The sequence below is a fragment of the Paraphaeosphaeria sporulosa genome, assembly GCF_001642045.1.
Source record: "Paraphaeosphaeria sporulosa strain AP3s5-JAC2a unplaced genomic scaffold CC84scaffold_5, whole genome shotgun sequence".
NCBI classification, from domain to species: Eukaryota; Fungi; Ascomycota; class Dothideomycetes; order Pleosporales; family Didymosphaeriaceae; genus Paraphaeosphaeria; species Paraphaeosphaeria sporulosa.
This window is the reverse complement of record NW_017253364.1, coordinates 351,884-375,320: the sequence shown is the minus strand read 5'-3', so window position 1 is coordinate 375,320 and position 23,437 is coordinate 351,884. Positions and strand designations below refer to the sequence as shown.

At 53.8% G+C, this 23,437-nt stretch overlaps 11 protein-coding genes across 11 annotated transcripts; 4 read left to right on the top strand and 7 right to left on the bottom strand.

Moving 5' to 3' along the window:
* Nucleotides 1–167: 167 nt before the first annotated feature.
* CC84DRAFT_1091421 (cell cycle control protein cwf14) lies at nucleotides 168–668 on the bottom strand (the record flags this gene model as incomplete). Its single annotated transcript, XM_018174400.1, has 2 exons — nucleotides 168–311; nucleotides 363–668. The coding sequence occupies 2 exons, from the start codon at nucleotides 666–668 to the stop codon at nucleotides 168–170; spliced, it is 450 nt and encodes a 149-aa protein (XP_018035848.1).
* A 215-nt stretch (nucleotides 669–883) lies between these two features.
* CC84DRAFT_1216827 (NADH dehydrogenase, alpha subcomplex, subunit 6) lies at nucleotides 884–1,532 on the top strand (the record flags this gene model as incomplete). The annotated part of the gene is made up of 5 exons (XM_018182842.1): nucleotides 884–926; nucleotides 983–1,044; nucleotides 1,150–1,296; nucleotides 1,352–1,459; nucleotides 1,518–1,532. 5 exons carry the CDS (start codon nucleotides 884–886, stop codon nucleotides 1,530–1,532), a joined length of 375 nt encoding a protein of 124 aa, XP_018035847.1.
* Nucleotides 1,533–1,711: 179 nt separating this feature from the next.
* On the bottom strand, nucleotides 1,712–2,340 carry CC84DRAFT_1092476 (RBP11-like subunits of RNA polymerase; the record flags this gene model as incomplete). The annotated part of the gene is made up of 4 exons (XM_018174454.1): nucleotides 1,712–1,836; nucleotides 1,906–1,988; nucleotides 2,082–2,173; nucleotides 2,230–2,340. 4 exons carry the CDS (start codon nucleotides 2,338–2,340, stop codon nucleotides 1,712–1,714), a joined length of 411 nt encoding a protein of 136 aa, XP_018035846.1.
* Nucleotides 2,341–2,614: 274 nt separating this feature from the next.
* Nucleotides 2,615–3,715, top strand: CC84DRAFT_1164007 (IGPD-domain-containing protein). The gene has a single exon (XM_018178391.1). It carries the CDS (start codon nucleotides 2,726–2,728, stop codon nucleotides 3,413–3,415), a length of 690 nt encoding a protein of 229 aa, XP_018035845.1. The 5' UTR covers nucleotides 2,615–2,725; the 3' UTR covers nucleotides 3,416–3,715.
* A 719-nt stretch (nucleotides 3,716–4,434) lies between these two features.
* On the bottom strand, nucleotides 4,435–7,102 carry CC84DRAFT_723540 (uncharacterized protein). The gene has a single exon (XM_018187178.1). The coding sequence runs from the start codon at nucleotides 6,829–6,831 to the stop codon at nucleotides 4,579–4,581; it is 2,253 nt and encodes a 750-aa protein (XP_018035844.1). The 5' UTR covers nucleotides 6,832–7,102; the 3' UTR covers nucleotides 4,435–4,578.
* Nucleotides 7,103–7,183: 81 nt separating this feature from the next.
* Nucleotides 7,184–8,314, top strand: CC84DRAFT_1243791 (uncharacterized protein; the record flags this gene model as incomplete). Its single annotated transcript, XM_018184127.1, has 1 exon — nucleotides 7,184–8,314. One exon carries the CDS (start codon nucleotides 7,184–7,186, stop codon nucleotides 8,090–8,092), a length of 909 nt encoding a protein of 302 aa, XP_018035843.1. The 3' UTR covers nucleotides 8,093–8,314.
* Nucleotides 8,315–8,852: 538 nt separating this feature from the next.
* Nucleotides 8,853–10,685, bottom strand: CC84DRAFT_1205271 (uncharacterized protein; the record flags this gene model as incomplete). Its single annotated transcript, XM_018181963.1, has 4 exons — nucleotides 8,853–9,485; nucleotides 9,546–9,694; nucleotides 9,745–10,132; nucleotides 10,207–10,685. Coding segments are annotated over 4 exons (1,427 nt in total), but the record flags the coding sequence as incomplete, so codon positions are not given.
* Nucleotides 10,686–11,433: 748 nt separating this feature from the next.
* On the bottom strand, nucleotides 11,434–13,986 carry CC84DRAFT_1164003 (DEAD-domain-containing protein). The gene is made up of 3 exons (XM_018178390.1): nucleotides 13,514–13,986; nucleotides 12,405–13,347; nucleotides 11,434–12,352 (listed from the first exon to the last, which is right to left on the bottom strand). Exons 1-3 carry the CDS (start codon nucleotides 13,729–13,731, stop codon nucleotides 11,879–11,881), a joined length of 1,635 nt encoding a protein of 544 aa, XP_018035841.1. The 5' UTR covers nucleotides 13,732–13,986; the 3' UTR covers nucleotides 11,434–11,878.
* A 141-nt stretch (nucleotides 13,987–14,127) lies between these two features.
* Nucleotides 14,128–16,521, top strand: CC84DRAFT_1164002 (amidase). The gene has a single exon (XM_018178389.1). The coding sequence runs from the start codon at nucleotides 14,432–14,434 to the stop codon at nucleotides 16,073–16,075; it is 1,644 nt and encodes a 547-aa protein (XP_018035840.1). The 5' UTR covers nucleotides 14,128–14,431; the 3' UTR covers nucleotides 16,076–16,521.
* On the bottom strand, nucleotides 16,347–16,709 carry CC84DRAFT_1175637 (uncharacterized protein; the record flags this gene model as incomplete). The annotated part of the gene is made up of 1 exon (XM_018180165.1): nucleotides 16,347–16,709. One exon carries the CDS (start codon nucleotides 16,707–16,709, stop codon nucleotides 16,347–16,349), a length of 363 nt encoding a protein of 120 aa, XP_018035839.1.
* Nucleotides 16,710–18,057: 1,348 nt separating this feature from the next.
* On the bottom strand, nucleotides 18,058–23,196 carry CC84DRAFT_1205267 (uncharacterized protein). The gene is made up of 6 exons (XM_018181962.1): nucleotides 22,757–23,196; nucleotides 22,491–22,704; nucleotides 22,056–22,442; nucleotides 19,997–22,010; nucleotides 19,206–19,948; nucleotides 18,058–19,155 (listed from the first exon to the last, which is right to left on the bottom strand). The coding sequence occupies exons 1-6, from the start codon at nucleotides 23,183–23,185 to the stop codon at nucleotides 18,485–18,487; spliced, it is 4,458 nt and encodes a 1,485-aa protein (XP_018035838.1). The 5' UTR covers nucleotides 23,186–23,196; the 3' UTR covers nucleotides 18,058–18,484.
* Nucleotides 23,197–23,437: the final 241 nt, after the last annotated feature.

The following is a 23,437-nucleotide window of genomic DNA, read 5'->3' as shown; positions in this document are numbered from 1 at the left end:
TATGCCCAAGGGTATCAATGTCGACTGCCTGAAATCTTGCCTCAGCTTCCCTCGACCATCTCCTCTCCGTGTGGCGCTATTCCTGGACGTGCTGTCTGATCCAGCCTTGCTCTTCCTCATGGCGCATGCCGTCAAATCAATCTTATTCCCCGTCTGTATCAGAACACTCAGTCGCTTGAAGCGCATCCCCGGCATCCACAGTTCACACACTGTACCTCCTGTCCCTCCTTGAGCGTCTCCTTCGGCACCCGGCAAATGCACGTCGAGCGGAAGTTCGTCTCCTTGGTCTGAATGCACCTCGTGCAGCAAAGCTGTCACTTGTTAGCCGATTTCTCCCTCTCCGCCTGCAAGAACCAGCTCACCTTCTCATATCCCTGCTTCTTCCACTTGGCAATCAGCATCGCATCGGCATACCCGTTCTTGAGCAACCAGTCGTACAGCTGCTTGCTGATGGCCTCCTTCTCGTAGTACATGTCGTAGATGTAGCGCGAGCGTTGGTGCGTAATCTGGAAGATGGGCCAGGTCATTTCGTACTTCTTCTTGCCGTCGTGGGAGGCGTTCTCGGCGTCTTTCATGGCGGCCGCGAACTCGAGGAGCGTGTCTTCGATGTCGTCGAAGCCTTCGGGGGGCGCTTTTTTGGAGGCGCGGGCGGTGCGGACGGGCGGCATGGTTGCGTTTCGCTTCCGGAGGTCTGGAATGTGAGGAAGGTTTGTTTGAGAAGAGTCGAGCGCGGGATATACGTGCGAGCAGCGGGGCGGCGAGGGCATGCACGAACATCGCGAAGTTTATGGCGCTAGGGACGGCTTGGCGTGGGCTCCTCCGCATCGTCACATCAACTGCAGCAGCTCCGACGAACAGCTACAGCTCGACACCGCCCGCCACCATGACCATCAACCCGACCTACCTCGCCCAGCGCACGCGCTCGTGTCAGTCACCCGCCCCTAGCACCATTGGGACGTCCGGAACGCTAACCAGCCTGCAGCGGTGAACTGGACCGATGCGAAGAAGAGGGTGCTGCACAGCTACCGGGACTGGCTGCGATCGGTACGTCCTGGCTACACATCCTCGGACGCATGAGATATGCTGTGGTTGTGGCATATTTGCAGGAGCAGGGGAGCAGAAGGAGAGCGCGAGCTGACCGTTGAGCAGGCCCCGGAGATCCAGAACATGTACACGCTCAGCATGCCCGTGTCAGCGCTGCGGACCAAGATGCGCCAGGAATTCGAGCGCCACCGCTACGTGAACCAGCTCAAGACGGTCGACGTGCTGCTCTTCAACAGCCACCAGGAGTTTCAGGTACGGCGGCTTAGACCCCGGCGCGCGGAATGCAGCAGTACTAACGCGCGCACAGGAAACGCTCAACTACTGGAAGCAGCTGTCGCACGTGCTCAAGTACTTCCGCACAGAGGAGGAGCCCAAGGCGCGGTTGCCGAGCAACTTCATCAACGGCTTCTTGGAGGTAGGTTGCCCGCTAGTCATGCGTATGCTGTATGAGGGATGTGCGCTAATTGCAACAGGGCCGCAACGCTTGAAGTGGAACGGCAGAGGACATCAGAGACGTGTATATAACAGACAATACCATTTCCTTTCGTCCTATGAACGCCAACAGCTACCCTTGATATCGTGAAACGCCGTGCAATGCATGCTTCTAATGACGACCTTTGCCCCATGCTCTCATCCTGCGGCCATGTGCTGTCCAGTTCGAGGGCAACTACGACTGCATCTTATTGCTGCGGAACTCCTCTCTTGCGATGATGAACTTCTCCGTGACTACATCGCACATGTCCATGAGATCTTGTAGACCCTTCTCCAAGATGTCGAAGACATCCACGTCGTCTGATCAAGATGGTCAGCCCACTTCGTTCTTTTGACAACTAGATTGGACAAAGAGCAAATAGAACATACCGTAGCTCTGGATGCGAATGTTCATCTTGGCCTCGGACGGATGGGGGATCGAGTAGCCGCAGAACTCGACATCAGGACTGCAACTCCGTCAGCATGCATCCCCTCCTTCTCAGATCCGGGCTTTTCGCCTGCGCTTCAAAGCCTAGTAACTTTTCAACTGATGATGAGATGCTCACTTCTTCATGATAATGTACCGCAGGGCGTTCCCCAGCGTGTGGTCCTCGCCATCAAACTGGAATGACGCAGCGCTCTTCGTAGACCCCGGCAGCTACTCCAGCATTAGTACCTACTTCCGGACATGCCTGGATTCTTGATCCAACATACCACGCGCACGCGCTCCTGGTCGACGCTGACGGGGATCTCGTCAATGTCTTTGATCGACGTTGGCGTGATGACAGGAAACTCCTGGCCCTGGATGATGGGTTTGGCAGCCATGGTGAAAATCTTGCTATCTCTCTCTTTCTTCTTTTCTTTCTTCGTACCTGCGTGTGACTGTTGTGGCGGCGTTCGGCGCGATATGTAAGTGTCGCGATATCAGAAAAATTTAGGACTAGAGATTGTCGGCGCTGGTGATTGGTCGTACGCTCCAGACCACAAGGGACAGGCGCATTTCTCAGCCCTGCGTCGTCTGCCAAGGCCGAGTCCGCGGCGCAGTGCAGTGGGGCAATAATTTGTCCCCGCCATCGCCTTCTTCGACTTTTTATCCAGCGTCATAACCACAATCCCCAATTGCTGCACCACAACGCCCGCACAACCTCTCCAAAGCTCCCACCACTTTCTCGTCACCTAGACCATCCCACCGAGGGAAACGACCGCAACCATGCCCCGCACCGCAACCATAAATCGCGACACCAACGAGACCAAGATCCAGTGCACCATCAACCTCGACGGCGGCGAGCTCCTTCCTTTCGAATCAACACCTTTCTGGGACGCCATCGATAAGGCCGCACAGAATGGCGACAAAGACCACGCCAGCCAAACCTCGACCTCGCAGGCCATCAGCGTAGACACCGGCATCGGCTTCCTCGACCACATGCTGCACGCGCTGTCCAAGCATGCGGGCTGGTCTCTGCGCCTGCGCTGCCGCGGCGACCTGCACATCGACGACCACCACACCGCAGAGGACACGTGTCTCGCGCTGGGCACCGCGTTCAAGGACGCGCTCAAGGGCAGCACGGGGCTCGCGCGCTTCGGGTATGCGTATGCGCCGCTCGACGAGGCGTTGTCGCGCGCTGTCATCGACCTTTCCAACCGCCCCTTCTGCGTGGCCGAGCTTGGGCTTCGGAGAGAGAAGATTGGCGATTTGAGCACCGAGATGATCCCGCATTGCTTGCAGAGCTTTGCGCAGGCGAGCGGGACGACGCTGCATGTGGATTGCTTGAGGGGGGATAACGATCATCACCGTGCGGAGTCGGCGTTCAAGGCGCTGGCGGTGGCAATAAGGCAGGCTACGACTGTTGTGAAGGCGTGGGAGGGCGAGGTGAGGAGTACGAAGGGCGTGCTGTACTAGGTGCGCATCCATGAGGCTGAGTGGTGGGCGTGGGACCGGGTGTATTAGTCATAGATGCAGCGTGGAAGCGTGTCCGGGGATAGCAAGGAAACGGTACAGTTGGGGGCGGGGGGTTGATAGACATAGATCGGTGGACGGACAGACTGATGGATGCATCTTGGACTTGCTCCTCAGCCCGAGGTGTGCGGGCTGTACACGCACCGGAGCAGAGGTTCCTGCTTCGACGACATGTATGAAACATAACGATAGATATGGCAAAGGGTTCTCTGCCACGACCAAAGCACATCCACGACATGAAAGCATTTGCAACAAGACTATTGATCTGGCAAAACCTCACAAGCTGGCGTACTCTCAACTTCTACCATGACTTGATACAAGCGACGCACATCACAGTCTAGCCAGAGAAACACAATGCGAGTAGTTAAAGCAATTCATTCTGAACCTCAAGTAATCGCAAGCTGAAGAAACCAACCCAACCTGTCCATTCCCAATCAAAAGAAAGAGATGCTCGACAACCTCCGCCACGTCAAGACCAAAAGCATCGTGCACATACCAAGGAAGGTGACAGACACTAATGTCTGACTCTCAAATCTCTGTCCAATAAGAAATACAAAATCAAAAAAATGATAAAACAACCCGAACGCCAATTACAAACCCAACAAACAAACTCGACTCGCTCGCATGTATAGACAAAACGCTCGCTGGCCCGTCCCCAGAAGACGCCTCTCATTAAGGCAATATCGCATTAGGCACATAGAGGTATAGGGGGACCAGCCGGATAACTCGGTATAATCATGGGTATCGTTGGTCGTGGCATCGTTACAGGACGTATTCAAGAGTCGTGTTGTCCGGCGGATAACATGTTGAGGAAGCATGTCGGTAGAAAAGTTAGGAGGGAGAGGACAACAGAGAAGAAAGTTAGGCAGACAGGCATCCACCCACAGTGAACCGTAAGCAACACAATCAGACGAGTGGCTCCGCGTTCTGTTGATACAGCTCGCCTTGGCCCATCCTCCAACCTGGCTGCTATTGCGCCCAAGGAGGCCATTCAAGGCCTACAACTTGTTGCTCAAGCCGCGATGAGAGGATGGGGTATGGCGTTGGCTGGAACGAGAGTACGTGGAAACACATGCCCGATCAAGTGACAGAGAACGCCTCGTCATCTAGAACCTAGTGGTGACGCTACGAGCCAGGCCGGGTCTCGTTGCTGTCTTCTTCTGGGGCGAACCATTCGGAGCGACCGCGGACGAGGAAGCCCTTGCGCCAATCTTCGCGAAGCCCTGCAACAGGTCAATGCCTGGCTCGGACTCGTCGCTGTGCAAGAGGTGAGAGAAATCCTCCTCCTCGTTCGGCATATCCGGCAGTCTACCATAAGACTTCAGCGGAGTGAGACCCGTGTGGGCATTCTCCTGATCAAGGGTAGGGAAGTTGAAGTCTGGCAGAGGTGTGGAGGTAGGAGGCTTCAGCATAGGCGCCTTGAGCGGAGACGCATTGCGGATGGGGGAGAAATTAGGGATATTGAGGAATGCAGACGAGAGCTTCCAGTTGGGCGTAGGAGAATTAGTGATGTTCATGTTTGACTTCGTGCCAGTGACATCAGCCAATGCACCAGTGGAGGTGACAGCACGTTCAAGACGAGGGCGTTTGGCGCTCTTCTTGAGGGGGCTCTCCTGATAGTCGAAGTCACCAAAGATGTCGAAGGTGCTTTCGAAGCCATTGCCCACTAGGTTGACGCTCTCCTCATTGGGCACGTTCACAGCCGGGCTCCAGGTCTTGAAGTCCAAAAAGGACGTGTCAACCCAAGTTGCAAGGCTCTTATCCGGAGATCCGCCCACCAGCTCACGCATCTTGTTCCTGTGATTGCGCAGGTTGGTGTTCGGCGAAGCAGAGGCCGGAGGGAGCGCCGGGCGCTTGAAGACAATAGCGGGCGTCAGTGGGTCGACGACCTTGGTCGCTGGGCGCGAAGGCGATGAGATAAGCGAGTGACCACTGGGCTGCTTCACGTGAGGCCGCAGCTTTGTCGGAGAATCGTATGATGATCCGCGGATGCGCGCAATTTCCTCTTCGGCCCGTCCTCGCTTGATAGAGGGGCGATCGAGATCGGCCTCCGAGGTCTGTGCAGGCCCAAGCTTGATCGCTGAGGACTCAATTGAGGAGTAATATCCGCTGTCACCAAACTTGCGCTTGCGTCCGCCAGAACGGCTGCTAGGAGGAAAGCGTGGGGCACGTGGCGGCGTGTCGTCGCGTAGAGATCGCGAGACAGGTGCGGGTGGTGATGACCGAATGTCGGCAGGAGGCGGCGAAGACGGCAACCGACGCGGTGGAAGCATGGTAGCGGGATCATGTCCATCGTGTGCAGCTGGATCTGAGCAAGGAATTGTCGCGTCGGATGATAGCTCCGTCTCCTCCGGAAACTTGCTCGAGTCGAAGCCTTTGCTCGAACTCAAGGGAGGAAAGCTCGCGGACGCTGACGTCGTCGGGCGTGCCATTTCCTGGGGGTAGACCGGAGCGAACCCATCAGGGTTAGTCGGTCGGCGAGTCGTCCTGACCTTGTAGTACTGCTTCTCGAAGCCTTCGTTGATGACCCAGTAGTGGCCTTTTCCGGGGTCATCTTTAGGGCGCTCCATCTTGTTGAAGCTCTTGCTGAGTGACAGGTTGTGGCGGATACTGTTCTGCCATCCGGTATCCTGCGAGTTGCGGTAGAAGGCAAAGGTGTCCGAGATCCACTTGTAGATTTGGGCCAAGGTAAGCTGGCGTTTCGGTGCGCGCAGAATGGCCATCCCGATGAGCTGTGCGTAGCTGTAGGGCGGCTTGAGGCCATCGTCGTCCACTTGCGGCATCTCGTCAGGTCCAGGAAGCGGTCCCTCCTCCTCCACGACGCGTGCTTCGCGTATCTTGGGCTTCTTGCTTCGGTCGCGAGGCTGTGCTGCATCCCCGAGAGGCCTCTTGCTCATGGGTTTTGCTGGTAGGTCTGCGGCGGCAAGCTTGGGTAGTGATGACTCTGGTAACGCGTACACGTTTTCTTTGTCCATGTGTCCGGGAAAGCTGGCGAAGAAATGGGGATTGGGGGCCATGACGTGAGCCTGGCCGCCGTAAGGCCTGGGAGCCTTCTTCATGGGCGCGTCCGTTTCGAATTGGGGTTCGCGGGGTGGTGGTAGAGATACTGAGTTGAGATCCTTCTCGGCAAGCGCGCTGGGGGGAGGCGAGCTGGAGACGTGACGTGTCTTTCGCGGCGATCGTTCCTGTGCGAAGGCCTGTGGGGGTGCCAGTAGGGTGTGAGAGTCGTTTGACACGTCGGTCACGGGTGGGAATGCGTCCAGGTACTGCGGGTCGAAGGCTGCGACTTCGTGGTGGTCCTGGGGGTGGATGGGGTCTTGAAAAATCTGCAGTGAAGCGTGTCGACGCGTAGCAGCCATCGTGAACACGGCACTGCAGGCCTGTTCTAGGCTTGTATATAGTCGACGGGCGCTTTGACGCGTCAAATCGCGTTCAGTTTTTCGGATTGGGTCCGTTCGGCGATGGGGCAGCCCGGCGGGCAGATGGTGTTGTTGGGGAGATTGCGATGACGGCGGCCGAGGATAACGTCGAGAAGACAGGCAGGGGAAAGGCGGTCACGGGTAAGGCGAGAACGTCGGGCGGTCTGGCACGGGTGCTGGCGGTGAGGGTTAGAAAGGAGGTGCTCGGGCGTGGGCACCTTCTTACCAAGTGGGCGCCTGGGTGAGGCAGCGGAAACTCGCTTCGGCGGCGCTAACAAGCAACGGTGACGGAATGTCGCGATCGACGCGGCTAGCCAGCGGGCTGCTAAACGGCTGTTGTGGCCGAAAGTACACGGGACAGCAGAGGCGAGAGAGGCAGACGCGACAGAGGGCGGCAGAGGGGAGCGTGAGCGTGAGCGGGAGGGCACAGAGAGAGGATGATCGGAGCGCGCGCTGGATAGGGTGTGCGAGGGACCTGGAACCAGCAGAGCTGCTCTTTCCTTGGCCGCAAACGCAAGGAAGGCGCAAGGGAGCTCGGCCCAATCAGGCTCGACGTGTAAGGCTTCCCCGGGCAAGAACCCAGCGCACTAGCTGGCGGGCTATCGCTATCGCTCGCTGCGGCGCTCGTAGCAGCAAGAGGTGCGACGGCAGCTCGAGGCCTGTCCGCTTGTGCTCGTCGCCAGCCTATCGACGCCTCCAGGAGCCCACGAACCACGGCAGCCATGAAACCGCGCCTCGCCTGCAAGGCACCACCCCAGCTGCCCTCAGCTCTCCACCAACCAAGCCTCTCCACGCAGCCGGCCTGCATGGCTCCACCTGGGAGCTCTTTCAGCCGGGCACTGCGCGAACCCAAGTGCGCTGTCGGCAATCGCTCCAGCGCAGCCCGATCGCGATGCAACTGACACTGACAGTCGCTCTGCTCTGTGCGCGATGGGAGGAAATGAGACGCACTGAGACGACTGACCGGACGCCTGCCGCACCAACGCCCCCCACCTGTCTAGCACGCGGCTATCAGATCGCGAGATCCAAGAGTCTCGCCCAAGGAACCGACTGTGGCGCCCATCTACCGTTAGCTCATGCGAGGGGTAACAACGCGGTACCGCCTCCTCGTACCTCACCTAGCGCTGCTCCACGCCAGCAACCCACTTCGCGCTGCCAATCTGCTCATCAACCCCTCCCAAGCGATCGCCGTATCCGTTGAGAGCGCCCGCTTGTTTCTAAACTAAGATCTAACCACGATCCTGCTGCCGTCCTGCCGCCTCCTCGCGCACATCTTCACGGAGTACTTCCGGTCCCGTACCTCCGCAGTTGTCACTGTGGTTACACTGCGGGGCAGCCGTTTAGAGCATTTCGCCATGTACCTCGTCTGACCTCGGATGCTGTGGAAGCACCTGCGCCCGAGATGCGCATGTCAGATATGCTGTTATCGTTGTCATCACAACTGTCAATTGCTGCAGGCGTTCCGTGGTTGACGTGCATGTTGATGTTGATGTTTGTTTTTACACTGCCACGTGCTTGCTTTCATCGACCCAGTTGACGAAATCCTACTATCGAAAAATATATCGCGTGACACGGACTTCAAAAGTACTCGTCAACGGGTTCAGCAAGGTATGTAACGTATGTCAAGTCCACCAGAGCCAATATTTCTCAGCAGCAAAGCAGCACTGTCGATGGTTGCTTTGAATATACGACCTGTTTTTGAAAGACCTCGATTGTGCGCTCTACGGCCGTAGGAAAGAACACAGCGTTCTCTACCAAACCATCAAACCTTGGAAATCCTCGAACAATAGACTGTACCTTAGATCATGACATCGTTTTGTCTGAACTTCTACAAGTCACACGACCCCTATCCATCCCATTCCACAATTTCTTTGACTCCCATTCCCCATCCCTCAGTCTTAGACCTCACCAACTGTTCACAAATCGAAGACGTTTTCAAAGAGATGTTCTATTCGTGCGAACTCGTCCGCACAAGATTCTACAGCGAAGCCAGACCCAACGCCCGACACAAAATCCAAACCCCAAACGCAGCCCAGGAATGTAAACGAGCGACATGGGCAACCCAAAGGCAGACTACTAAAACAACCCTACAGGTTCGGTAGAAGAGAAGACAAGGAACACCTACACCATCCCCACCCCCAGTCTAGCAGGCAGACTACCCGTTTCTCATGCGAACAGAGCATTTAGCCAGACAGCTCTTTAACCGCCCTCTTGAACGGCCTCTCCACTGTCGCCACGCCACTCTCCGCACTCCCAACCTCGGGCACCGTGACATTAGCGGGGAAGTCCTGCGGCACGGTGTTGACGCTGAGACGACCACACGGCCCGTTGGTGAAGCTCCACGCGAACTTGGGGTTGAAGCCCTCGCGCCCGCGGATCACGCCTACGTAGTCGCTCATCGAGCCGCCGGGGCACACGGCGTTGATGTTTACGCCGCCCGTGGAGGCGGCGAGTGCGCCGGTGGCGGTGCCAGTAGGGAATTCCGAGGGCACGACGAGTGCGGCAACGCCGGCGACGGGGCTGATGGTGCGGCGGAGGCGCATTTGGCATTTGCCTTCGCCGGGGACGAAGAAGGCTTCGGAGCAGCCCTCGGGCTGGAGGGATGGAGGGTTAGTTGGTGGTGTTGGAGAGAGGGAGAGACGAGGGAGACTTACAGCGGACTGGCACCTGATGCAGCAGTCGACTGCGTTTGTGGCGTCGACGCCGATTTCGTTAATGTCGGTATTATTACCACTTCCGCGCCTGAAGTAGACGCCATCGAAGTACAAAGGCTTGCCGTTGACGTCGTAGTCGATGTGATTCACTATTCTTCGGTCAGCCTCTCTCGTAATAGACAATGCTCGCGAGGAATACCAATGTTGTTAGCCTGGCAAGCAGCCCAGAAAGTTGGTGTTGGCGCGGACACAATTGTGGACGTAGTCGTGGTGACAGTGGTGGTAGCAACGGCTGTACCAGTAGCTTGCTGGGTGGTCGTGACATCTGGGTCGGTGACATAGTATTCGAGGCTCTGGGTGACGCGGACGGGACAGAAGACAGCGAGAGTGTACCAGGTCCTCTCGATCGGCACACGCGCGCCCGTTTCGGGGTCTGCAATCCATCCAATCTGCCTGGTGATGGGTTCATCGCGTTTGAAGAGATTAAATGGCATAGATTGGCCTTCGAGTGCACCACGTGCGATGCGAGGCAGGGGTGTAGCAGATGCAACGGCTTGCGCACCCTGAAGTGGGAGCCATCCAGGCGACTAGAATAGAAATAAAAGGTCAGTGGGAATTTCCGCAGGGGCGAGTACGACATAAGTTGCCGGGCTCTACTTACCGGCGAGACAGTGACCACAGCCGGTGTAACGGTGCTCGTGATAGTGGCAGTGGCAGTGGTTGTCAAGAGGCTCGTCACTGTAGTTGAGTTACGTGTAACGGTGACAGTGTTCGCAGAATGGAAAGTGCTAGGAGGGAGCGTATTGTTCTGCGTAACGGTGTAGGTGAATTGGAAGCTGGTCGTGATCCCAAAGATGACAAAGGGAGTCGGCCCTTTGAGAGTAGAGCATGGCAGACCGGTCTCCGTAGAGAAGACCGTCGAAATTCGCGTGGCCGGTGCCGAAGTCACCTGGGCAGAAATGGCCGGAAGGGCTGCAAGAACAGCCAGCACAGTAGGAGACCTCATGGCGTCGAGGAGTCGGAAACGAAGCGAGCGGACGAAGGAGCAGCTGAAGCGAGTGTAGGTTGCTCGATGATGAATCCGTGAATGCAAGATTGAGGCCCTTAAATACTTTTGCGCATCGGAAGGTGATGCCATAGGAAATTGGATGTCTGGAAGACACGAGGCGGCTGAGCAATTGCGAACGCAACGAGATGGATCCCGAGACCATTATCATTGCTATCGAGTAGTTTGGGTTAGACGATGCACCACGGCGCTGAGCAGATTGACACGATGGTGGCCTTGTCCTAACGCTAGAGTGCTCAGGAGGAAGCTTGGAAGACGGTGTGAAGGCCAAGCTACCACCGGATGTGTGATTTGAGAAGCGAGCTGGCCACAAAGATCTCACCTGTGGCTGTGTTTCGCCATCAAGGTCGCTTGTCGAACGTCGAATGTATTTGGGGGCATGAGACTGTCGTCGTCTTGACTCCCGCAGATTCAGAACAGTCTGGCTTGGACAGGTCCAGGGCCAAGGTTACGGATGCACGGCTCGGCCAGTGTCCCAGCGGGAGGCAACACCCTTGGCAGATCTGAGTCTTGATCAATTCAGGTGGAAAGAAGGGATGTACAGCAGTGGATGCGTCTGTATTTCAGGTACCGTCAGTATGGCTGAACAGGTGAACAGTTGCACAGATACTTCTAACGGCGATACCGGCAGGCAGAGCAGGAACGTGGCTGTCTCGTGTGCCCATATGAAATTCACTCACTGACGTCTTCTTCGAGCCTAGGGTTCAGTAACACGATTATCCTCGACAACAAGGGGTGGACACTGCAGGAAAGACAGTTGGAAAGCAGTGACGATAGCTTGCAAAAGCGGACGGCAGAAGATGATTAAGCATAGAGATCAAAGTGCAAAGAATTTTCGAATTTGTTGGAGTGTAGTCGAACTTGGGCTCATTCGCCCCCATCCCTTGCGTTTGAGCTTCCCCAAACCGGGCGGTGAAGTAATTGTGGCTGAACGCCACATTCAGCATCGAGTTGCATGGATCAACGACGGTTGGCAGCTCGGGCCATATCACCGTTGCGCCAAAGGCATCAAGGACTCTCCCGTGGGCGTTGCGCCATAGGCGGTCTAGATAGATCGCGCGAGACGAGAGTGCTTCCGAGCGTGTCTCAACCAAGCCGCCCTACAGTTGTGGATCGTCGGGGTACGCTGTACCCTCCAGCCGGCTCCAAGCGCGGTATGATATCGAAGCCAGGCCCTCAGCTTTCATATCCAAGCATTCAGCTATGAATCCGATATTCGTTCGAGAACGCGCTGCCAAGCGCCAACCACTTCTAATTCAGCAAGCTATCAGTATGTCGAGCCGATCCTTATCCCAGGAACGCCCTTCAACCCCATCTTGCCGACGACCTTCTTGTCGATCATAGGTGGCTCGGGGCATCCCATCGCGTACGCGTAGTCATTAGCTACCTGCACCAGCTCCTTCGGCTGCAACCTTAGTTTCTTGAGATATGTCTTGTTGTACCCGAGGAAAGCTTGGTAAGCTTTAGCCTTCGCAACTTCGTCAACCCGCGGGAAAGACTTCTCAACCAGAGGCTGGTACTTTTGCAGCTCGGCCACGATGTCGGTCGGATATGGCTTGATGGGCAGGGCCGGGTTGGTGTGAATGAAGAAACTTTCGTTGGAGAACAGTATGATGACTGCCCTACCATCACGACCAGCTCTTGCTGTGCGTCCAACTCGATGAACATACTGTTCAGCATCCGAGGGGAGACCCAGTTGGATTACTAGACTGACGTTGGGGAAGTCCATGCCACGCCCGACCTGTCGTTATCAGTATGTATAGACCTCAAAAACATGAGCATTGGTTACTTACGACATCAGAGGCAATCAAGATGCCGCTGGGTGCTTCCTTGAACTCATTGGTGGTTCGCGTCCGAGCGTTCTGGCTCATACGGCTATGCAGTTCGAACGTCCTGAATTGAGGGAGGGCAACTTTGCAGAGATCGTAGAGCATGCCTACGCCATTTGCGGTGGTGCCGAACACGACGACCTTGAAGTCATCCGGGTTGGACTCGTGTTCCTTCTGCAGAACCGCAAGCAGAGCTGCAAAAGTTTGCTTGATCGAGGTCAAAGAGACAGAAAATTGGGGCACACGAGCGACTGTCGGGGCTTCATTGGGGTCGACGGTGGAGAGCGAGGTATAGCCGGGGAAAAGCACGCATTTGACCACATCGTTCACGCGTTCCGGCAGAGTCGCTGAAAAGCACATGCCTTGCCAGCCATCGCTCTTGGGAGGGAGTCGCTTCAAGATCTTGTGGATCGCCGGTGCAAAACCAGCATCCAGCATACGGTCGGCTTCGTCCAACACCAGCGTCTTAAGCCCCTGAAGCCTCTCTCGGACTTCCTTTTCACCCAGAATGTCGTCAAGGCGACCTGGGGTAGCAACCAAAATGCTTGGGTTGCCAGTGATGAAGCGCTTCAAGCTCGACGCGCGCTGAGTGCCACCAAAGGCGGTGTGGCACTCGAGCTTCTGCGGAAGGCGTGCTGTGATATCCTGGCATTCTTTGGCGATCTGTAGGGCGAGTTCACGCGTAGGGCAGATAACGAGAATAGCAACACCGCCGCGGGGCGGTTTGTTCCCAGATAAAAGGTTCTGTATGGCGGGAAGCAGGAAAGCGGCAGTTTTACCCGTACCGGTCTTGGCCTGCACCAAGCAATCCGAAGATAACGATGGTAGTTCACTGAACACCTTCTCCTGTACCGGAGACATGAACTTGAAGCCCATTGCGTCGACTCCTTCTAACAAGCCAGGGTGCCTAGAATGGTTAGCCAGATCGTCTTTGTGAAGGATGGCGCGGAAGAGGACATGCAGCGTCATTCCAAGAGTACGAGTACTCTTTGTTACTGCATAACAGGTAACATGGACGCCAACCGACTTGCGCTCGGGCTGTTGACCGCAGAGCGCGTCTCAGGACAACGTACAAGATGCCTTTCATATCCGAGTAAGGCTTTTGACCCTCAACCACAAGGGGTGGCTTTGAATCTGCAGGTGCCGTGCGAATCTGGGGCTCCTGGCCCTGCTCCTGTGTGGCACGCGGGGGTCGTCCATCGCTCATGTTGCGTACCGTGTACGGCGATCCGGGTCGCTTTCCACCACGTCCGCCGCGGCCGCCACCTCGACGTCTCGGTGGGGGTGGCATGGCTTCGAACAGTGCGAGTGAGGAGATATGGCGCTGTTGGTTGATCGGCGAGAGGGTCGGCGACGAGCTTAGGATCGAAAGCTGCGGTTGAGGTGAGAAGGCGCGGTGCAGATAAAGCGACGGCAGGTGCGACTGAGTTCGAATATGACGTGCAAGAAACAATGACTTCATTGGCTATCTACCTAGGGAGGAAAGAAGGACCAGCGAGAGAAATTCCTCTGACAAACTTGTTGCGATGACGGAGGGGAAGAAATGTGAAATTATTTGGCAGTCTCAGTCTTCTGTCGGCTGCTTTTTTTTCTCCGGCGGCAGGTTTCGACGCGACGCCAACGCGATCATAGCGGCCGCCGCCACAGTGGCTGCCACGTTTGTCATCGAGCCCCTGCCCTCCCGCCAGTCCTCCAGCTCCTCCCGCTTGCTGGTTGCAAGCGAAAACGAATGCGATTGCGACTCATGGCCTTTTGCAACAGCCTCACCGCCTGGTCCAATCAGCACGACTCGCATCGCTCTCCTGCAGCTGCGTCTCGGCCCGCTGTGTATCTCGCCCCTCACCATGACCGGCACAATGTGCCCTAATTATTGGCCTTGTGGGATGACAGCTCTGCTATAAAGGGAGAGCTGAGTACCGCACGCGTGCGCCAAGTTGCAGTACCCCAGATCCATTGTGCTCCCTCTTTCCATCCTTCGGACGGACACCGAGATGCCACCCAGAGCGAAGCCGAAAAGGCCGTGGCAGGAAGTTGCCAAGGAAGCCCAGGAGCACCGTGACTCGACCCTCAACGCACTCAGTCCACCAGCACCGAAACTACCAACAGAGCTGCCTAGAAACGTCTTGCCCATCGCACCAGAGCTCCTGCATCCGAATGTTATATTCATCACCGACCTGCCTCCCGAACAGCTCCTCACATTCCTTTCAACTGGCCAAGTGTCTGCGGTCGATGTCACTACTGCTTACCTACAGCGAGCTGCCGTCGCCCAGGGCCTCGTCAACTGTCTCACCGAACTCCTGCCAACGCAAGCTTTGACGCGGGCGAAAGAACTGGACGCTTATTTCCAGGAGCACAGAAGACCCATAGGCCCTCTACATGGCCTACCTATCAGCGTCAAAGAGCATATCGGTTTCCAAGGCCTGCGATGTACTACGGGCTATGTGTCCCATTACGACAACATTGCCAAGGAAGATGCGCATATACTGCAGATACTACGCAAAGCTGGCGCAGTTTTCCACTGCCGGACCACCATACCACAAACTATGATGCATCTAGAAACAGATTCCAACCTGTATGGTGTCACGAACAACCCATACAACAGAAATCACTCGTCTGGCGGCAGCTCGGGTGGAGAGGGAGCGCTGCTTGCCCTTCATGGCTCATGCCTTGGCATTGGATCTGACGTGGGCGGCTCCATACGCAACCCAGCTGCAAACTGCGGCGTGTATGGTATCAAGCCAACGGCTTTTCGGATACCAACTGATGGTTGGGGATATATCATGGCTGGTGCCGACACCGTCGAATCGGTGTTGGGTCCTATGTCAACAACGTTATCGGGACTCAGGCTGTTCATGAAGACAATTCTAGATTCGCAGCCCTGGCTGACCGAACCCGCCTTGGTTCCATTCCCCTGCCGAGAGTTCCAATTGCCACAGGACCGCCCCTTGAGGATTGGCGTGCTTTGGGACGATCAGATCGTTCGACCACATCCGCCAATAACCCGCGCCTTGAGGACGGTGGCAGATCGCCTTCAGATTCAGGGCGTTGAAGTCGTAGATTTCAATCCATATCTCCATGAAGAAGCCTGGGCGATTATTGCGTCACTCTACTTCACTGACGGCGGTGAAGCTGACGGCGAAGCAATCAACTCTTCTGGCGAACCTTGGAGACCGCTTTCTGAATGGATCATCACGCAAAATACCTGCGTTAAGAAACTCGATGTCGGTGAGTTGACATACTGGCTCGAAGAACGCGAGGCGTACCGCAAGGAATACGCGCTACACTGGAACGAGCTAGGCGTAGACGCTGTCCTCTGTCCTGTGAATCCGGGTGTAGCGCCCAAGCACAACACCGCGAAATACTGGTCATACACCTCGCAATGGAACCTGCTCGATTACCCAGGTGTTGCATTTCCCGTCACGAAGGTGGACAAGTCACTAGACAAGTGGGATCGAGAACAGAGCCCGCTCAGTGAACACGATACGTATAATCGGGAGTTGTGGGATCCGGAAGCGTTCGATGGACTGCCCGTCAGTCTGCAGCTGGTGGGAAGAAGATTCGAAGATGAGAAGATCTTAACCATTCTGGAGCACATCACTGAGCAGATCAAGTTGCCGTTCGAGCAGTTTCCTTGACTCGCCGAGCAGTTCATGCCGCGGAATAAGAAGGGACGTAGTGAGCCTCGATGCGACCCCCGCCATGTGCGGCAAAGTGGTAATCGAGGATGACGTATAATTCAATAATGGCAGTATGCATGATCGATCTTTTTTGAGCGCAAAATTACTGTTATTCCCGGCGTCCATATCTTGTTCTGGACCCGTAGACGTTGAGCAACCCATTCATAGTCTTTCACCTCCGCCCTCATCCTGTCCGAAACTCTTTCTCCCTATTCTGCTCTGCCAACACCTATACCACCCACTTCTCCTCCTCCCCGCTATTCTCATCGACTTCAGCATACTTCCCACCACTCTTGTACCGATACTTCACCTCGCCATCACGCTTCAGCTTGATTCTAACTACCCGATACGCAAAAACAATCCTATTCGTCGATCCCCGATACGCTACCGATCTCTCCGACACCTTGACCTCCAGCTCCAGACCCGCTTCCACTGTTATACCGAAAACGGTTGCGTCGACGCCGACGCTGAGGAACTGACCGTGCTCTGTGCAAGGGCCAAGCGTGTGGAGGATGTTGCCTACCCTTTGCTGGTGCATACAATGTTCCACGGCGCGGATATCTGACGAGACTTGAAGACCTCCTGTATCCATGCTTGTAATTTAGGGTGGAAAGTGTGCCGTGTCGTAAAGCTAAGGGCGAGCTCTCTTGTATAGAGAGGTGTAGCATGCTTCGTTGTAATTGAGTAAATGGGTGCAAGAGGTTGCTGTGCCGAATGCCTATTGGTGAGATGCAGCTGGCACCAGGCGCGGGAAGGGGGTCTCTGTTGAATGTCGTAGTCGCTTACAGTGCCCAAGGCTTGTATATCACTTGGTCGATGGGCTTCTTGCAGGCACTTGTATACTATCATTTGAGGAAGTCCTTTCCCTGCCTATTCATACTTTCCTAGAGATCTTGAATCAACTATTACATTGGCTACAGCATTCGGCATCAACAGTGGACTGGCCAACGAAGATGAGCGGAAGGAAACATCTTACCGGAATTAATGCAGTGATAGTTGGCCCTTAATGGTGGCGGTTCTTGGTAGAGAGTATGAATTCGTGACCAGAGAGCCATAGAAAAGGTGTGAAAATAACCCTCGCAAAACACTGCTTTCGGACGTTGCCAATTACTTTACCCTCGCCCCAGCCTTCTGTACATCTCGATTCGGACTATCTCCAGTCATTTACCCAGTAGTTGTCTTGCTGCAAACCAGAGCGAATCACTTTGAATCTGCGCGACGAAGGTTCTTCTGCTCAGCCTAAATAGGAATGTAACAAATTAAACAAGAAAGACAAAGGGAAAAGAAAAAATCTCACACTCGCGAACATGCGCTACAATCCCAGCAGCGGTTGACGCTGCGCAAGACGTGCCACTCATAAGTCTGTGGTAATAAGCGCTGTTGACATTGGTCCCCACACCGTTTTCACGCATTCTCCGAGCACCTGAATTCGCATGTTATCCCTAGCAACTGATGTGAACATGGATGCGTTACCGAACACATTCTGCTGAATGCACTCCAAGGAACTGTAAATTTTGGAGTCGCAGGCTGCCCTGCGAAGGCACGCCAAACGGCAAATGCACGAACTAAATTTCTTTGTTCTCCCTGACCGCTCCGATAATGAGTTCAATGTTCGAGAATCAGGGAGCTGCACAGCACTAGCTTGAGCTGCGAAAGAAGGATGTGTTGCTGTTGTTCATATACTGTCATGATACAGCTTAGATCGGGAGATCCCCAGAAATGAGGGCTAGGCGCCGCTATTTTTCGCTGCGGAAAGGAATGGTTCGCGTCATTAAGATTCTTTTGAATATGGAAGCTAATGTGAGTATCCGGAACAGACAAGGTACGACCCCACTGTACTGAGAAGAATATGCGAGCTCCGCATTCCGAGGAAAATTTTGCTTTTGTGCAGCTTTTTCCGGTGTCATGGTATCCTCCCAGTTCCGCCTACATAACAACCCACTCGTCAAGTCAGATTTTCTTAACAGCACTGCTGCCTAGCACTCACATGACTTCCAGAACGAAGGCGTGCACAGGTTGTCCCGCCACAAGGCTGAAGGCAAGACGGGTAAGTCTCCAGCTCCTGCACGTAGCACACCGACCAAACACGGGAACACCTTTCCCTCTAATCAAATAGATTGTACGGTCTCTCGCATTGTGAACATTGTGAAACTGCATCGTACTTTAAGTTATTCTAGGGTTTCCTCATGTTTCCCGCCTTTCAAGAAATTATCTTAGACTTAAGATATTTGATTGTTGTGAGAGTACTGTGGACCGGACGAGGGGACACGATACCATTGCACGGTAGCTGTTACGTAGAACCGTTGCGCGAAAGCGAAGCACATTCGACTGCAGGTGATCGACCATTGCAATAGACAGTCTAAATTCCTAAAGGTCCTTATGATCCTCCATCGCGATCACAGGGACAAAAGATTGTTCAACCGTACGAGACCAATCAATTTGCCGTTGGAAATACTTGGTGGACTGACGATGTCTTTCAACAAGCAACGGCCGGCTCCCTCTGTTCTTCGAGATCCCTGACCAAGGTCTGCGCGAGCCTTCGATGACCATACGAATCCTTCCCTGACGCAGCTGAGGTAGCAGCGTCGTTGACATGTTCTGTATGTCAAAACCACTGGGCAATTTTGAAAACTCGAAATGGACATCTGAGCGCTTAAATTCTCCACCCGCATGTTCCTTCCAGGCGTGGACCTCGATGGCATTGCTTGAGCTTGGATTGGCTGACACACCTGAGCTACTTCCATCTTTGTGCACAGTAACCTGGGTTTCTTGCACGGCGGCCGATAGATAAACATTGACGCCAAAAGTCTTGGACAATTCGCCAGAGGATTTTATTCTAGTTATTTTTGTTTCCTGGGTCAGTGACCCTTCGATTGCTCTACCGGCTTGGAGTAGCGTAAGAATGTCTTCGGGTATCTTCTTAATGACCGGGTATCGTGCTGTGACCGGGTTGATGACAATAAACTCGCCGTCGTCAGAGAATGTTACGGATTGGAAACTATCAAAGCTGTGGTGAATCTGGATGATCTTGCTTACGTCTACTCAAGTCAGCAATGGACCCGAGCACCTCATGAAACAGTATGCTCACCGTGATCGAAAGGCCATAGATATACGGATCCGACCAATGAGAAAAGGAGCAGATGTTGCGTGGGATGGAACGTTCCAGCATCGCAATACACCTCCTTCATCCCTCTGTATAACGTCAAAGATCCAGAGTTGATTAGCTGCAGCGTGGGTGAAGAGTCATCCTGGCCTAGGTCCCATATGGCAAGGCTGCTAGGTTGTGAGGGAGCCTTATCTACGTAAAATAAGTATTTACCATCCAAACTAAACCATACCCAGTAAAGATATAGCCTGCAGTTCCGATGGACCCATGAATCCAGTGTCGCTGCCTCGTAGCAGGCGTGGAACGTATTCTGAGTACTATCGGGTGACATGTAGCTCCAGTTATGTCTGAGAACCTCATTGAAACTAGGAACGATCGAAGCCAACTGGTATGAAGACCCGCTTCCAGGTGAAGCTTGTGGCGAGTAGACGTCTCCCAGGACCGCGAAACGCCGCAGTGAGGAGCAGATCGCCACCGGGCATTGTAGGCGAAAATTTTCTGCAGCATTGCTGTCGCCTTCTTTCCACAATGACTGTCTGATTTGCGTCCATACCTTGGGCTGCTCCAGCGGGCAATCCATTTCAAATAGCAGTTCCGGGTCATTGGCAATGGAAAAGATCTGATATCTAGCAACCCACCCAGACGACAGCTGTTTCAACACATTAATTAAATTTTCATCCCACGAAAGACGTTGACCAGTTTGCATGGCAATCTCCTGGTATGCTCTGCATATGTTAATAAGATTGCGACATGTAAATGCATACATGCTTTACCTGGACGGCCAGATGCCCAACACTGCAATGTGGACTCCGTCTGATGAAGTTTTCGATACGGTTTTCAGGCTCGTAGTGCTCAAATTTGGCGAGAGCAGAGGGTCATCTTTATCGGTTGTCAGAGAGTGCACCTTCATCTCGTTGGTAGGATGAAGCCATGGATTTGGGTTGAAAGCTGGACACTCCGTCCATATGCATGATGGATATTGGATGAGCTGCTCGCCCCATTCACGATTCAACTCGAACCAGAACTCTGCTAGTTGTGGAAGTTGATCCCAAACATCCTTAGGAGAGAGCTCAGGAGTCTTTTCAAAGGATCTTTGTGCCGTATTTGCACAAACAGCCAGTGACTTAATCTGCGGGCTGATGCAAAGCTCGATCTGCCTTTTGGGTGAAGCTCCGGCGTGCGTTGCGCGTCCGAAAAGGTAAACGGCCTCCAGCCATATAGAAATCTGGGTTGGTGCTGAGAGGAATGCGAGTGCTGTCGTAGCCAGTTCAGTCAACTTCTGATTATGCAGCGGGTCCAGACGATCTGGACTGCATGGCAATTTCAGAGCCATCTGCAGGTGATGAATCCAGTGCACAGAAACATACTCGCTCAGAGGGTATCTGTTGGTCAAGGAGGACTTCTGGTTATCTTCTCTACCAGTGCTCAGAGGGTACGAGAGCATAACTGTATGCAAGTACTGAATGCACACTCTGGCAATCATGGCATGAGACTCGGCCGCAGACAACGCTATCTCTCTCGGTACATTAGTTTTGGCTCGCGCAAGAAAGTCCCTGACAGATGTGTGCATAAAGCGGAATAGCGCAGGCTTTCGAGAGGTGTCCTTCGTCACGAGGCAGGCACAACTCACGATCACACTGCTCTCGAAGTGGTCTTCGTCGTTTGCTTCTTCTTCTGTGTCAGTATATACCAGGCGGCTGGACTCACGTAATTCTTCCGCACTTATTTCTGTGCGCGCATAGGCCAAGAAAGCAAAGATCCATGCCGCCAAATGCTGTTCTGTGGTATTCAAGCGTGATATGTGGGACATGATGCGGTCGTACATGTCGTCAAGACGTTCCGGCGTCGAGAGGTTCAATAGAATTTTGACGCGCTTCCTCGGTTGTAGAACTGGAAGTTTGAGATATTCGATCATCAGCCTAGCCCACAAGAACATGCCATCAGATCCGACCACCATTCGATCCACCATTAGGTTCAGATCCTCATTTGCGGGTATCAATTTGGACTGCATCAGCTCCTGCAGCTTTGAAGTTGCGTAGAGCTGGATATCTGGTTCTGTCCGCCGGCCTAATTGGAACTGACGATGTGAAGGCAGAGTTTCTGCTAGCCCGACGACGCTTGGTCGGCCAAATAGGAGAAGCTTGACTTCCGACTTGCCGAAGATTTCTCTAAGGTCGGACAGAAGCTCGTCTCTGTCGCAACATTCATCTATACCGTCAAGCACAACATAGCACTGCGGTTCAGTACGTGCGCAGATGTTCAACAAGTCCATCATGTCGGCGACAGATGCTTTCGTGCCTATAGACTTCTTGAACATGGTGACTTCGATGCTTTCCATGAAGCTTGTGTCCGCACTTCTTTTATGCACAACCTGGGCCAACAAAGCTCGGTACGCGCAGGCTCGTTTTGAAGCCGAGTCGTTATCGGAGAAGAAAAAATAGTAGCAAGATGAATCTGGAAGGCCGAGCAAGTATTCTACAGCCGCAGCGGCAAGTACCGATTTTCCATTACCGGGGTGGCCTTTCGAGTTTCCGATGTCAGTAATAAAACGATGTAGAAGAAGAAGTAATGGAATACCTGAAACGAAAAGAGTATTTTCATGGGAAAGGTCCTTTAGGGGTGAGGCCTGTAGGAGCGACGACATCCAAGCATTGAAGACAGGCTCCTCCAAAAACCATTGCGATGTATTTCTTTGGCGTGCGTGGCAGTGCTGATCAAAGGCCACAGAGAATTCAGGAGCATCAAGCCAAGAACGTATGTACCATAGCCTCTCTTCCTTGTTTTTACCTAAACGATGAGCGTGCAGCGACGGTAAGTCAAGTGAGCACGCACCTTCATTGACCTTTGTATGACCTCTATCCTTCAGTGGGCCGATATATTCCTCCGCTAATTCTCGAAGTCTGAGTAAGGCAGTTTCCGCTTCTCGGACATACTTGTGCAATGTTGTTCTGCAGTGCATCTCCTGCTCTTGGAATTCTTGACGCACAACGGCTTTGTCGGACAGAAGAACTTCCGACTTCCCGTTCGGTTTCTGCTGCTCAAGCTCATATGTCTCCTTCTGTATCGCCAATTGTGCCATCGAGTTCTCAAGAAGTATAAGTTGTACTTCACTGCTAATGATACTAGTCTGATACCGCATGCGTCCCTGAAGGTCCTTGAACCTACTCTCAAACGAGGTGACGGATAACTTAGCTATCACAGCGATTGTCCAACGAGGACCTAAGCACCATAGTAAGAGTAGTTCGAGAAGTAACAGGTGATACTTACTGCCCTTTTTCTGTATGAAGATGCTTTTGATTCTTTCAAAGAAGAAAAAGAGATCAAGGTACACCTGCTGCAAAGCAAACTTTAAGCGTTCTGATGGCTCCTTCCCATAATGAAGCAGCAACTGGTATACGTTCTCCAATTGAGGCAGATGGGAAGTCAAGACGCTAATGGTATTGGCAAGGTGTTCAAAGAAGGAAGTATGGTTACAAGCAAGCTGAAGGGTCAGTCAACGTATGACTGCTCCTTGTCTATTCAAAGGTACCTACGAGTAGAGTGGCTCGGATGCAACCCCATATAATGGCTGCTATCTCAGGGTGAGACTGGATGATTATTCCTATAATTTCAAAGTACGGTTGCAATCTGTCCGCGAACCGTTTGATATTTTCGAGCGAGCCACGTAATAATCGACTGTGATTGGAATGCTGCAAGGCGTTGGTAGCCTGCAGGTCTTCGATCAGATCTTCTGAGGACTTGAAAGATCCTTTGGGAAACAGGGCATCTTTTGCCTCGGCTGTTATTTTCGAAAAGTATTCGTCTTGAGCTTGTAGAAAAAGCTTTAGTGGTGTTGCACCATCAGGCGTTGGGACGTGGGGGCTCAGCGATTCCAAGATGCCTTCAATACCATAATGGGGATTGAGCTTGGGAGAGCGACTGTGCGTGCTGCTCTGAGATGGATCTGGTACTTCGTTCGCCATCTTGAAAAGAGATTTGCGGTCAAAAACCGATGGACCATGGTCGAATGTTTAATGAAGCAGAGATGACGGGGAGGAGGCTTACATTGCCACAGTTGCCACAGCCCCAAAAAGCAGCCACGCATACAGTTGACCTATGATAAGCCGCCACGACCGAGCATCCTAGGACCTGTGCCTATGCATGATTGGGTCGCTACACCCGGTCGCGTATCACTCAGTTCTTAGTGTTGTGCTCGATACAATCCAAAGAGGGGC